Raw genomic sequence first — 13773 nt, forward strand, 5'->3', positions numbered from 1 at the left:
GTTATCGGGACTGGGGTCCATAAGTTATCAGGTATACGATGTGTGACTTATCATGGTATCGACACAAAAATCTACAAAAAAGAGACAAGTGGAGTGCAAAACACGTTGCATCGGTCCTTTAAAAAACTTGAAGCAAATGGTTTTGTCTCCTCATCAAAGGTGTTGTGGTCTTTCTTTCTCGTTCTCATTTACTAAGGTAGAAATACAAATTAACCCGCAAATGAAACAAAAATAGGTGGTCAGCTCAGCTGGTAATGCGTCGTGGCCGCAACCGACAGGTCGTGTGTTTGAATCCTAGCAGTGGCACTATTTTTTCAAAGCTCTTTTTACGCGCCAGAGCAGAAAACAAAGATCGAAGGAAAAAAAACGATCGTACGTGCCTATTGCTAACCGACAGTCGGCAGAAAAATAGCTTTTCCGCTTTTTGAATACAACACTTTTAACTTCACTGAGACTATAGCTTGACAAAAGCAATACTTTCTGCAAGACTGACGGGTGGCATAGCATGAGTGGACGAACCTCACCGCTGCAGAGACGGGTCGTGGATTGGGATTGTGGGTATCATTTACTAGTCTTTTTTTTCCATGCAGTGACGTGTGCGATGATGTGGTTGATCTTGTTCTGCACATCTGTTTTTTCCTACAAGACGAGCCTGATAAGGCCTCCTTCCTTGCCGACCTGCACGACTTCCGCGCCTCGCGAATCGGCCCCTAGATCATTGGTGGTGACTTCAACATGATCGCTTCGGTGGCCGATAAGAACAATGATCGGCTTAATCAGAGATCTATGAGACGTTTCAGGAGCTTCATGGCCGATGCTGAGCTGCGTGACATCTATCTGCATGGCAGGCGCTATACCTGGTCCAGCGAGCGGGACCCCCTCACCCTCGTGCGTATTGATCGTGTCCTTTGCTCGCCTAGTTGGGAGACCGCCCAAAACAACTGTCTCTTGCGCTACCTCTCCTCGGCTGCCTCGGATCACGCGCCCCTCCTCATCGACTGTGCCACGCCCCCGTCTGGCCCTCGGCGCTTCCACTTCGAGCGATTCTGGCCCAAGCTCGATGGTTTTCATCAGACCGTGGCGACCGCGTGGCACGAGACGCCTCGCGACCCTGACCCGTTCAGGCGCATTTTCTCTCGGCTCAAATCCACTGCACGCCGTCTTCAGAGCTGGAGCACGCGCTTCGTAGGCCACGTTACGCTCCGCCTCTCCGTCTCGCGGGAGCTGATCGCGCGTCTTGACGCGGCCCAGGACTTCAGGCAGCTATCCCCGGCGGAGGCGTGGCTGCGGCGCCAGCTCAAAAGAACCTACCTTGGGCTCGCCTCCCTCCACCGATCCATTGCCCGCTAGTGCGTCCTCCTCTCTTGGCTCCGGACGGGAGACACATACATCGCCTACCTCCGCCTGCGTGCCGCTCACCGCAAGAATCGCAAATGGAATCATGAGCTGCACGTTCATGTAACCGTGATCTCTGATCCGGCGGCCATGGCCGAGGCTGCATACAGCCACTTCTCTGCCCTCCTTGGCACTGCCGACCACCGGGAGCACACCCTCGCCCTTGAGGAAATTGACGACCGTCACTTCGACCTCTCGGCGCTTGATCATCCCTTCTCGACTGACGAGATCTGGGCCGCCGTCCGGCAGCTACCCCGTGGCAAGGCCCCCGGCCCCGATGGATTCACCTCCGAATTCTTGCTTGCTTCTTGGGACATCATTCGCGACGACTTCGTCGAGGCCTTTTGCAAGCTCTACGAGTTGAACGGTCGTGGCCTCCACAAGCTCATCCAGAAAGGACCAGATGCCTCCACGCTCTCTCAGTATAGGCCGATCAGCCTCATCCATCTCTTCGCCAAACTTGTTGCCAAGGTCCTTTCCCTCCGGCTTGCCCCGCGCCTCAGCGAGCTCGCCTCCGCCAACCAGAGCGCATTCATCGCCGGACGGACCATCCACGACAACTGCATGCTCGTCCAGCAGACCGCTCGGCAGCTACACAATCTCCGCCTTCCGCGCGTGTTGCTCAAGCTCAACATTGCCCGCGCCTTTGATTCCGTCTCCTGGCCTTTCCTCCTCGAGGTGCTCTAGCACTTGGGTTTCAGACCGCGCTGGCACAACTAGATCTCCATTCTCCTCTCCACGGCCAGTACCCGTGTGCTCATTAATGGCTCCCCAGGGCCACCGATTCGACATTGCAAGGGACTGCGACAAGGCGATCCGATGTCCCCCATGCTCTTCGACATCGTCATTGACGTCCTGAACCGCCTCTTCCTACACGCCACCAACTGCGGCCTGCTTCAACGGCTCACCGATCGTCACATGTCCACAAGCCTCTCGCTCTACGCCGACGACGTCGTGCTGTTCTGCCGCCCCGATGAGCGTGACCTCTCCGCGGTCCGTTGCATCCTTCAGACCTTTGGCACCGCCTCGGGCCTCCACACCAATTTGGGCAAGTGCACCGCGCTTCCCATCCGATGAAACCCCGAGCTCCGCGACTCCCTCCCCGGCCTCTTCCCCTGCCCTCTTGGCGAGTTCCCCGTCAAGTACCTCGGTCTCCTGCTCTCCATCCGCAAGGTGCCTGCCTCCGCTTTGCAACCCTTCGTGGAGAGGTTGGAGAAGCAGCTTTCCCCCTGGTGGGCGACCATGCTCTCCTGCGGCGAGCGTCTGGCCCTCGTCCGCCACGTCTTCTACGCGATGTCGACCCACATCTTGATCGCCATGTCGCTTCACGGATCCATCCTTCGGCAAGTGAACCGCCTCATCCGCGCTTTCCTTTGGCAAGGCCGCAAGACTACCAATGGAGGACACTGCCTTGTCAGTTGGGGCAGAATCTGCCGGCCGCTCGCCTATGGTGGCCTAGGTATCCCCGACCTCCAGCGATGCGCTCACGCCCTGCAGGCCCGCTGGTTATGGCTGCGCAAGACCGACCCCACCCGCCCATGGGCACACCTCCACATCCCCAGCAGCCCGGCCGTGCAGGCCATCTTCCGGGCCTCCACCTTCTGGACTATTGGTGACGGCACGTCCTGCATCTTCTGGGAAGATCACTGGATCGATGATGCCTCCATTGTCGAGCTCGCACCTCTCGTCTTCGCCGCGGTGCCTCGTCGGCGCCGCAAAACGCGCACGGTGGTCGCGGCCCTCGACTCCCGCGCATGGGTCCACGACATTCTGTGCCCGCTTGGGCCCGAGGCCCTCGTGCAATACATCCACCTCTGGATTCGGCTCTGCTAGATCGCCCTCACCGATGCCCCAGACACCATCACCTGGCGCTGGACTCCGACTGGCGTGTACTCCGCCAGATCATGCTACAAGGCCCTCTTCGCTGGGTCCATGATCGAGCCCTCCTGGAAGCTCACCTGGAAATCTTGGGCACCTCTTCGTGCCAAAGTCTTTCTCTGGCTAGCTTTTCAGGGACGATGTTGGACCGCCGACCGACTTGCTCGTTGCGGCCTCGCCCATGCCCCGCTCTGCCTTCTCTACGATCAAGAACCTGAGACCATGGAGCATCTACTCGTTGGCTGCCCCTTCTCCCGGCAGGCCTGGCACGAGATCCTATCCTGGTACCGCATTACGGACACCCCGCTTCCGGGACTCCGCTTCGGACTTCCGCGACTGGTTCTCCTCAGCGGTGCAGAGCGCGCCGACCGCGCTGCGCCATGGCCTCGCCTCGCCGATCATCCTCACGGCTTGGCGCATTTGGAAGGCTCGGAACGCCTGCATCTTCAATGGTGCGGCGCCCTCGACCCCCCTCCTCGTCAACGACATCAAGGAGGACGCTCGCGGCTGGACCGCCGCCGGAGCCAAAGGGCTTAGCAACCTGCTCCCCATGCCGTAGCCGTTTCTATTTTTGGGGCTTGTGCACACCCCTCTCCCTTGTTTGCGCCACCGTAGTCCTCACTCACGCCCTCCCGTGTACGTGCTTGTGAGACTACTCCTGTAATTGCTACACTCTCCTTCTATCAATGCAATGATACGCAAGCCTTTTGCGTATTTGCAAAAAAAAAGGGAAAAATATATCAGCTCAAGATGTTGCCCGTTCACGTGGCCTCACGTTAGCACCACATGCGGTGCAGGGACGGAGCTCCCATGTAAGCATTGGGATCAATTGACCCCAATGAAATTACAATAATACTACACCTACGAAAGCAACGTACGAAGAGTTACGTAACCTGTCTAACCAATCTATTGCCCCCCCCCCTGCCCCCCGATTTTCACCCGTGTGGGCCCCTGCCACACCCTTCCGTCCAATCCCAGTCCTACACGTTGCCTGTTACGTAAAATCTGTACGTAACTTTACCTAGGTAATCCTTTACTAGTCCCTTAGTAGTTTAGTACTAATTACTGTCCATTTATACAAGATGACCCCACTGTCATAGACATGACCACATCAAACTTTTTTTCTAGCTTAGTCCCTGAGGCGGTGACTATTCTCTAGCAGTGACCACATGCATGGTGGCAATCTGCAAAGATCCGAACAAGCCATAGCCGGATTCCAAACTCTGCTAGCGACTAGCGGCAGAAACAAAACGCCTGCTTGTATGATTGCGCATCTGCACATTTTTTGAATACAACACTTTTAACTTCACTGAGATTATAGCTTGACAAAAGCAATACTTTTCTGCAAGAGTGACGGGTGGCATGGCATGAGTGGACGAACCTCACCGCTGCAGAGACGGGTCATGGATTGGGATTGTGGGTATCATATACTAGTCTTTTTTTCCATGCAGTGACGTGTGCGATGATGTGGTTGATCTTGTTCTACATCTGATTTTTCCTACAAGTAGGGAATCAACCACACACTACTGTTGGTTGAATCGAGTCGAGTGGAAGGCTGTTGTTAGCCATGGCCTCTGCTGAAGGAGGAGACAAATATCGGTCGTTCCTGCACGGCGACGGCGAGAAGAACACGGTGTGGAGGCATGGAGCCCCTCCCAACTACGACCTGGTGAACAAGCTCTTCGAGGATGAGCGGACCAAGGTAACGTACTAAACCTATCCACGGTCGAATGCTTCCTTCAGTGGTGTGCACAGATTGTTAGCTTGAACTGCCAAAGCATCTTACATTAGTGAACAGATGTGATAGCAGAGTAAAAAGTTCTTCATCTTGGAAGTTAAATTTGTTCACATGCATGGCTTGGGTGCACCAGGAATGGGCCGAGGGATCTCTGGAAGAGAAGGTGCAGCGGCTGCTCAAAACCTGGGAGATGGAGTTGGTCCACAAGGTGCGGCCCGAGGACCAGAAGAGCGTCAACCCCAAGAATTACTCCGCCACCACCAACGGTACAAAAATCAACACATCAGCACATACAGTCGATCTAAGTACCGGCACAAAAATGAATGAAACAAAACTTTGTTGCAGGGCTGAAGCCTCTGACGCGGGAGGAGGTGATGGCCATGGGCGGCTACAACGCGTTCCTGGCGACCACGCTGCCGCCGGAGCACCGCATCTACGACCCGGACGCGGAGTCGGTGGAGTCGGCTACGTCCACCTTCCTCACGGCGTTCCCCCGGGGCTTCGCCATCGAGGTGCTGGACGTGTACAGCGGCCCGCCCAGGATCGCCTTCAAGTTCCGGCACTGGGGCTACATGGAGGGCCCGTTCAAGGGCCACCCTCCGCACGGCCGCCGCGTCGAGTTCTTCGGCGTCTGTGTCTTCGACGTGAGTTCATTTGATTGGCAGTAATTGATTCATGGTGGTATATCGATCGTTCGTTGCTCTTCGAATGTTTAAGTGGCCTGCAACACTGTGGTGATATGATAGGTTGATGAGGACACCAAGGTGGAGAAGGCGGAGTTCTTCTACGAGCGTGGCAACTTTCTTGCGAGCTTCTTGAGTGCGCCTGCTTCTGCTTCTGCTTCTGCTTCTGCTGCGTCGGCTTCAGGCTGCCCTGTGATGAGAGGAGACTGATGCGCGACGGAATCGACGAAACATGCATGTCACTAGCTAGTATTGTCTCCAGAGTTCGGATTTGGCTATATTCCATGTAATGCTAAGAAATGTTTAAATAAAAAAAGTCAATCCATCGACTATATTATCAGTGTTTTTTTAGCTTTACCGCTATCCCACTTCTAGTTTAACTTCAAATGGGCGATGCTAGGCCCCGGTCGCACACCCATCGTCCGATTGGTCCAACTGTAGCCGTTTGATCCCTACCTAAGCTTATCCTCTTTCGACCGCTTCATCCCACTAAGAGTCTTCCTCTCATCCTTCTCCTTCATCGCTTGCCGCACCCACCTCGCCACCCGATTGGTCCAACTTGGTGTGAACTGTGCATCGATGTTCGATGGTTTTTCAAGGCGGCCCGGTTTTATTTCTTGTTAATAGTCTAGGACGTTTTGTGGTAGGGTGTGGCTACTCCTATATCTTGTTTTTTCTTTACCTTTGATCTGCTTTGTAAGAGGTCTCCTCGCCACCTTGTATCAGTTTGGTTGTGTTTCTTTGTCTATAAAGCAGGGAAATACGCTTTTGGGTAAATTATTCGGATGCCAAGCAGTTTTTGGCCCTTGAAATGCAAGAGTTTATGACTAGCGATAACTTCCACCCTCGGTTGAGAAACTGAACTAAAAATTTATATTACTAAATTTTTTTACTAAAAATTTTATACCTAATTGTTTTACTAAAAATTCTATACCTAATTTTTTTACTAAAAATATCTATTACTAAATTCGATACCTAAAAATTTCTCATATAGCATTCCAATACATTTCTATACCTAAAGTACACACAAGGAGCAGGACGAGGAGGGAGGAGGGCAGTGGGAGGAGGGAGGATGGCAGCGGGAGGAGGGAAGAGAGAGGAGGAGGAGGGAGGAGAGCGGAGGGAGGAAAGAGGAGGAGGGAGGGAGGGAGGGAGGGAGGGAGATACCTCGGGGACGAGGACGGTGTCGGTGGCTGGCGGGCGACGACGGTGCCAGAGAGAGCGAGAGAGTGTGAGGGGACAGTAAGGGAGAGAGAAAACGAGCGCGCAACATGGGTGAGGTGCCCAGAGTAGTAGCGTGGGTAGGGAGCCCGTGCAGCAACTAAGATGCTAGTTGTAGCGCGGGGTTCGGGCCCATGCTCCTGCTAAGTTGGGTTGAGTAGCTGGGCCCAAGCTGGCCACAGTAGCAACATGGGCGATGTGGCCTGCGCTACTGCTAGTGGGCTTAGTCGTAGCCCCAATAGCAGTAGCGCAAGCCCGTGACCCGCGCTGCTACTGTGATCAGCTCGTGGGGGGCACGGTGGGGCTCACTTTGTAGTAGTGCATGTCTGGTTGGCCAGCGCTGCTCCTAATGCCGACCTGCAGCGCCGGTATCTAGCCCTAGCGCTGCCTGTTAACTCCAAGCTGATGTTACTTGTCTACCTATAGGGTTTTCCCTAGTAGTAAGGAGGGGCATGTTGGCCTGAAGATAGATGCCGCGCAGGTATCCCACCTATGTGTTGCTATCAAGGAGATTGCGCCCCAACCGCCGCTCCACCTCCCGGCGAGCGTGTTCCCTCTCCAGGTGCCCTCTCAGCTAAAAATGAATTTTGTGAGGTTACATCATGTATTTTAATGAATTTATCATGTTGAGAGGTTACACTAGTGAACCTACGCACCCTAAGCCTTGTTTCCAACCATTGCAAACATCGTTTCAGTCACATTTTCATCTTGTTACCTTGATGTTTTTAATTATTCAAAATATAAAATAAAATTTATACCACCCGAATTATTTTTCTATGATCCAACTTATCAATCTCTTCGCTGACCTAGTGCACCTATACAATTGACAACTGTTATTCAATAGCCAGGGTAGTTGATGTATAGGTTTTAAAGAAATCAAAACAAAAACCTCTGGGTCATTGAAAAACCATGCCTTTTATCCTTTTTGAAGTGGAGCGTCAACCTTCTCCTTACAATAACCTCTAGGGGACATATGACCTGAGATAAACCGTAATAATCGTCGTTAGTCCTGATAACCGTATTGTCATCACACCAAAACACCATTCATGAAAAAAAACACTTTCAACACCCTTATATGTGTAGTGTGAGGGTTGTGTGCCATTTGGACAGACCATATGTTAGGGAGAAATATGAGAAAAGTCTTGATCGGGTGTTTATATGGCATACTTCATGTATGGCAGGTCATAGCTGACACTGTAAGCATTCGAGTATTGCGGGTACATCATGTAACCGCTAAAGAGTGTTAACATATTGGAACACTCGTGTCCATGGTTACAGATGAACTTGAATAACCATCAATTAACTCGAGTACTTGGGAATGATTTTCTAAGAAAGTTGTCTTCAACCGGAGATGGTTCGAGGAAGTATCTCGGGGAGAAAGGTATTGAAGAAGTTGGACATGTCAAATAGAAATGGTCCTTATCCAAAGAAATCTTAGTAAATAAGGTAGCCACATGGTACAATTGTCCTGTAAGTCAAAAAGTATGATCTCAGTAAGAAAGATATCTTGGTTAAATTGAACTAGTGAGCTAAGTCTTGTTTTCAACTAGATTTGGAAACTCATAAATATAACTCTGAGTGAAATACTTGCTTTTTGCAAAGCTCACCTTGGAATCTTAGAGTAGCAGCCTTTTGTTTGTACTAGTTGCATGTATATACATTTCCCTACATTCCTTGAGTTGCTTGTAAGTATATCCAAAATTCAACTAGCTTGTTAATTTGGTCAAAGTCCTGGTGATCAAGGGATGGAAGAGCATCTAGAGGACGGCTAGGAGAGCTAAAGCGCTTACCTAGGGTTGCATGTAGTGTAGAGCTATATTGACTTGGGACGGGTCTTGTTTGATGATGGAGTTTTTGTTGCTACTTCTTTGATGTTGAACTTTGCCGTGGTAGCTTTATTATGTAAGACTTGGCTGTGTCGCCTTATTTGTGTAATTCGGTACTGTAATGGATGTGAAGTCAAATGTTTGGTTTGTTGGGCTTAATAACATACTAATGACGGGATCGTTGTTGTGTATACAATAGGTGGTCTCGGTTAGTTAGAACCGGGGGTGGAAGGGGGGGGGGGTCGGGGGAGTAGTCAGTGTTTTCTTCTGGAACGCCTCCGAGGAGGGAAATGACGCCCCGGGCACCAACGTCACTGGCATCGACCCTCGTTGAACACCAAGCTTTCGCCTAGAACCACACATAACCACCCCACAAAACCTTGGGGAAGGCTCCATCCACGACAACAACCTCCATGACATCCCCAAAGTAGAATGGCCAAAATCTAATGTAGGGAAAGAACTCTTCAATAAAGCCTCCAAGGAGGAGAAACACGCCCTTGGGTGTTGACCCTCATCGAAGAACAAGTCCCTGGGAGGGAAGGCGGGGGAATTATTACAAACATGTGTTTTAGTTTTGGTTTACATATGGATTCTTAAGCCAACCTTTTTCACTTTCCGATTCCTAACAATATCTCTCATTCTGTCACACAACAAGCTTATTAGTATGTCATTTTGTGGATAATATATGGTTTGAAGTTACTATTGTCTTTTAATCTGTGGCAATGTGCTTGAGATACACTATATTTTCAGGCTGAAGACTAATTCCTATTGCATCTCAACTTAAACCATTATTTGGTTACAAAAATCTCAAGTAACCATACTTGAGAAAGAAAGAGATTTATGGATTTTTATTTTGGAATATGGTATATGAATATTTCTTTTTTTGCATACGATGTGGTAAGCAATCCAAACAATTTTAAAAATAAATAAGAACAAGATTTATTTTTACCCATATCGTTCAGCCCACACATGTCGAGCGATCTAACAATTGACTGTTTACCTGTACGTAGACTACTTACATATTACTCGCGCGGTGATTATCAGCTGAAGCTGCTTACCAGTACACTCTTTGAGGGGAAAACGAAGAACAGGAACTTACCTAGAGAGATCTCGGCTGTTGGGTAAAACACATCTTGACCGTCTGTTGCACGTAACGGTTCAGTACTACGCTTTCTCCCCTGTTTCAGTATGATACCTTCTCCCCTGTTTCTGTCTGAAGGTGTTCGAAATTCAGAAAAGTGCAGACAGCGGTGCTCCTTGCAGCTTATTTGAACTTTATCTCGATGGGCAAAATGATGAATGCCAATAGAGTCCATCGTCATGGCTCAAAGCTACGGATATTGGTCATCTATATTCACGTGTGCATCCGTGGATTTTGTGGAGGAAGAATTTGGTCAAGTCTCCCCAACAAAACTCAGAAATCTTGATGAGTTCGTTGTGTGCATCCGTGTGAAATACATGTCCCTCGGTCAATTTCCTTCTCACTCCGTGTAGAGTAGGTATTCACAGCACACTGGTTATCATGCATGTATGAGAATGAGCATACTGCACTGGTTACCTACGTCTGTCAAAGCCGACCGAACAAGCTTGGAGAGGCAGTAACACATACGTACAAAACTGCATAAGAAAAGGCACAGGTGAAAAGCACGAATCACCTACTACTAGCGGCATGCCGCCGCATATATCTGCGGCCTGATTCATGAGCACCAATCATACGGGTACGGATTATTAGGATAACAAGTGATAGAAACTGTCAATCCTGATACTATTCACCAACACATAACAGCAACTCCTCCCAATGCAGCGTGTGGGTTGCTGCCGACGGAGGGGACGGCGGTGGTGTAGAAATCCCCTCTCCAACAGCAACCGTCGAATGTCGGTGCCGTAGCGGTGGGTGTAGAAGGGGTCGTCCTTGACGACGAGGAAGCGGCTCTGCCCGGCTCCACCAGCTCCTGAACAGAAACGGTCGGGTCGGGTCGGGTCGGGTCGGGGACGCAGCCTCGCAGGTCCGGCCCCTCGAGACCACCAGCTGCTCGGTTGGCTGGAATGGCACCGGACGTAGTGCATGCATGTGAGTTGGCTGGACATGTAGTACTACGTCCTTAGCATTGCCCATGAGCTCGTACTGCATGGTTGGCATCCGTCCAGTTGCATGCATGTCATGTGTGTCCGATCCTTCGACTCCTCTCGTGGCGGAGATCGCCATTGGGGTAGCCCGACCACAAGGCCTTCATACGCCGACGTAGATAGGCCCATGTAAAATCATCCCATCCCTTGACTCAGCAGGATTATGAATCGGCACTGATCGCGTCTCCGTCAATCCCGCCGATCTGAGCGACAAAACCGGCGCTAGAGAGCCACCACGATCCACTACGGACACGGGCTTGGTAGCCGCGCGCCAAGAACTGGCCCAACACAGGCGGTGGCGTGATCCGGCGCGGCGACAGGGGGCCTCTCCATGTGCCCATTCGAGGAGCGCGTGACACCCTCAAGCCAGACGGCGAGGATGGACTACTCCGGCGTGGTGGCGCAGTCGTCGTTGATCCAATCGGTGGTGTATCCCTTGACTGATCCTTCGTCCCATCTACCATGGCAGAGTTAATTGCACAGAAGTACCACAATTCGGGCATCACATGCAGATTGATACCACGATTGCTAATTTTTGCGTGTCAGTACCAACATTCATCCAAATTTTTGCAAATTAGACTAAAACGCGTATTTATACATATTGACAGTGTATCTGACCGTTGGGGCCCGTCCGTCAGGTGCCGACGTGGCATATTTTTTGCGGAAAACCCCTTGGCTTTATATGTAATTACATAAATGCCTATTTTTTCGCAGGAAAACCGCCATTGAGAGGGACTTTTTTTTTCGTTCGCGAGTTTTTCGCGGACTTGTTCGAAAGTTTCCGGCGAATTGAACAAATAAATAACCGGAAAGAAAAAACGGGCGCGCGCGCGATATTCGAACCCGCAACCTGCAGGTCTGCCGCCGGGCGCGCTAGCCACTACGCCACAGCGACGCTGCTGACTTGATACAGGCGAAAGTTTTATTATACTAGCACACACACGCTGGGCCGGCAGCCGGGCCAAGCAAAGCCTGCAATATTGATAGTGTGTTTGTTCAAAACCATGACACTTGTTATGGATCGGAGGTAGTAGTAGCTAGCTATGCTATGTTACCTGATTGATAGTGTGTTTGTTCTTGCTGCTGCTGCAGTTGCGGAGGAAAGTGTCTGTCTGTAGAATACACCGATAAGGTTGGTGAAGTTGCTAAAACCCATGGCCTGAAGCTTCATATCGACGGAGCTCGTATTTTCAATGCCTCCGCAGTAAGTACTATGTACTATATATGGGATCAATTAACCGGATGTTCTAAGTACCAAGTATGTGTGTCGATCTTCTCCTGAGATTTTACATCATCACTGCAGCCGGGCCAAGCAAAGCCTGCAATACATTGCGCCGCTTTTAAACACAGCCTGCCTATATATCAAGTTGCAGTTAGAGACTAACACAGGCATAAGTTGCAGTTATGGCTTTGCTTTGATACGATAGCAGTGATGATGTAAAATCTCAGGAGAAGATCGACACACATACTTGGTACTTAGAACATCCGGTTAATTGATCCCATATATAGTACATAGTACTTACTGCGGAGGCATTGAAAATACGAGCTCCGTCGATATGAAGCTTCAGGCCATGGGTTTTAGCAACTTCACCAACCTTATCGGTGTATTCTACAGACAGACACTTTCCTCCGCAACTGCAGCAGCAGCAAGAACAAACACACTATCAATCAGGTAACATAGCATAGCTAGCTACTACTACCTCCGATCCATAACAAGTGTCATGGTTTTGAACAAACACACTATCAATATTGCAGGCTTTGCTTGGCCCGGCTGCCGGCCCAGCGTGTGTGTGCTAGTATAATAAAACTTTCGCCTGTATCAAGTCAGCAGCGTCGCTGTGGCGTAGTGGCTAGCGCGCCCGGCGGCAGACCTGCAGGTCGCGGGTTCGAATATCGCGCGCGCCTGTTTTTTCGTTCCGGTTATTTATTTGTTCACTTCGCCGGAAACTTTCGAACAAGTCCGCGAAAAACTCGCGAACGAAAAAAAAAAGTCCCTCTCAATGGCGGTTTTCCTGCGAAAAAAATGGGCATTTATGTAATTACATATAAAACCAAGGGGGTTTCTGCAAAAAATATGCCACGTCGGCACCTGACGGACGGGCCCCAATGGTCAGATACACTGTCAATACGTATAAATACGCGTTTTAGTCTAATTTGCAAAAATTTGGACGAATGTTGGTACTGACACGCAAAAATTAGCAATCGTGGTACCAATCTGCATGTGATGCCCGAATTGTGGTACTTCTGTGCAATTAACTCACCATGGCATCGATTTGAACCCTGCAAGACATCAATTTCATACTTGCGTGGCCCGAGGTGGTCTCCGACGGCGAGGACGATCGTCTCTCCAGAACCGCGATGCCGGAGTTGGAAACCCGGCATCTTCCCAAAATTCCTCCAGGATCTCCGCCTCCGTCTTCCTTCTCCGGCGAACCACTGGGGTCCACTCCGTAGATGTCTCACCATCGGCTAACACATCTATCGCCATCCTGGTCCCAACGGCCGGTACGCCCTCCTCATCGGAAGAACCATAATCCGAGCCGAGGCACGAGAACTGAGATCCACTGGAACCCCCTGGCTTGGAGGACGACGCCGGTGAGGGCAGGGGAGGCCGGATCGCCAGCGTTAGGCGGTGACAGCGAGTCGCCATCTAAAGACGACATGTTCTTTGCATGGGACACTTCCGTATTGTTGTATGATCGTCAAATCATTGTATTTAGTTTGCCGCTCCAGGGCACACTTAGTGTGGTGCCTCCTTTTTATATGTACGTTTGTTCTCTGAATAATAATTTAAAAAGTGATTTGCAAAACATAACGCGAGCAAGTGTGCAGGGGGCCCTTGCCCCCCTCCCCCCCCCCTCCCTCCCCCGCCACACAAAGGTTGTCCCCTTCAGATAATTACCAC

The 13773-nt window shown here is 50.7% G+C and overlaps 1 protein-coding gene across 1 annotated transcript; it reads left to right on the top strand.

Moving 5' to 3' along the window:
- Nucleotides 1–4799: 4799 nt before the first annotated feature.
- Nucleotides 4800–6031, top strand: LOC119349797 (pathogen-related protein). Its single transcript, XM_037617884.1, has 4 exons — nucleotides 4800–4975; nucleotides 5145–5277; nucleotides 5357–5655; nucleotides 5758–6031. Exons 1-4 carry the CDS (start codon nucleotides 4841–4843, stop codon nucleotides 5902–5904), a joined length of 714 nt encoding a protein of 237 aa, XP_037473781.1. The 5' UTR covers nucleotides 4800–4840; the 3' UTR covers nucleotides 5905–6031.
- The last annotated feature ends 7742 nt before the right edge of the window (nucleotides 6032–13773 follow it).

Source organism: Triticum dicoccoides, chromosome 1B (assembly GCF_002162155.2).
Source record: "Triticum dicoccoides isolate Atlit2015 ecotype Zavitan chromosome 1B, WEW_v2.0, whole genome shotgun sequence".
NCBI classification, from domain to species: domain Eukaryota; kingdom Viridiplantae; phylum Streptophyta; class Magnoliopsida; order Poales; family Poaceae; genus Triticum; species Triticum dicoccoides.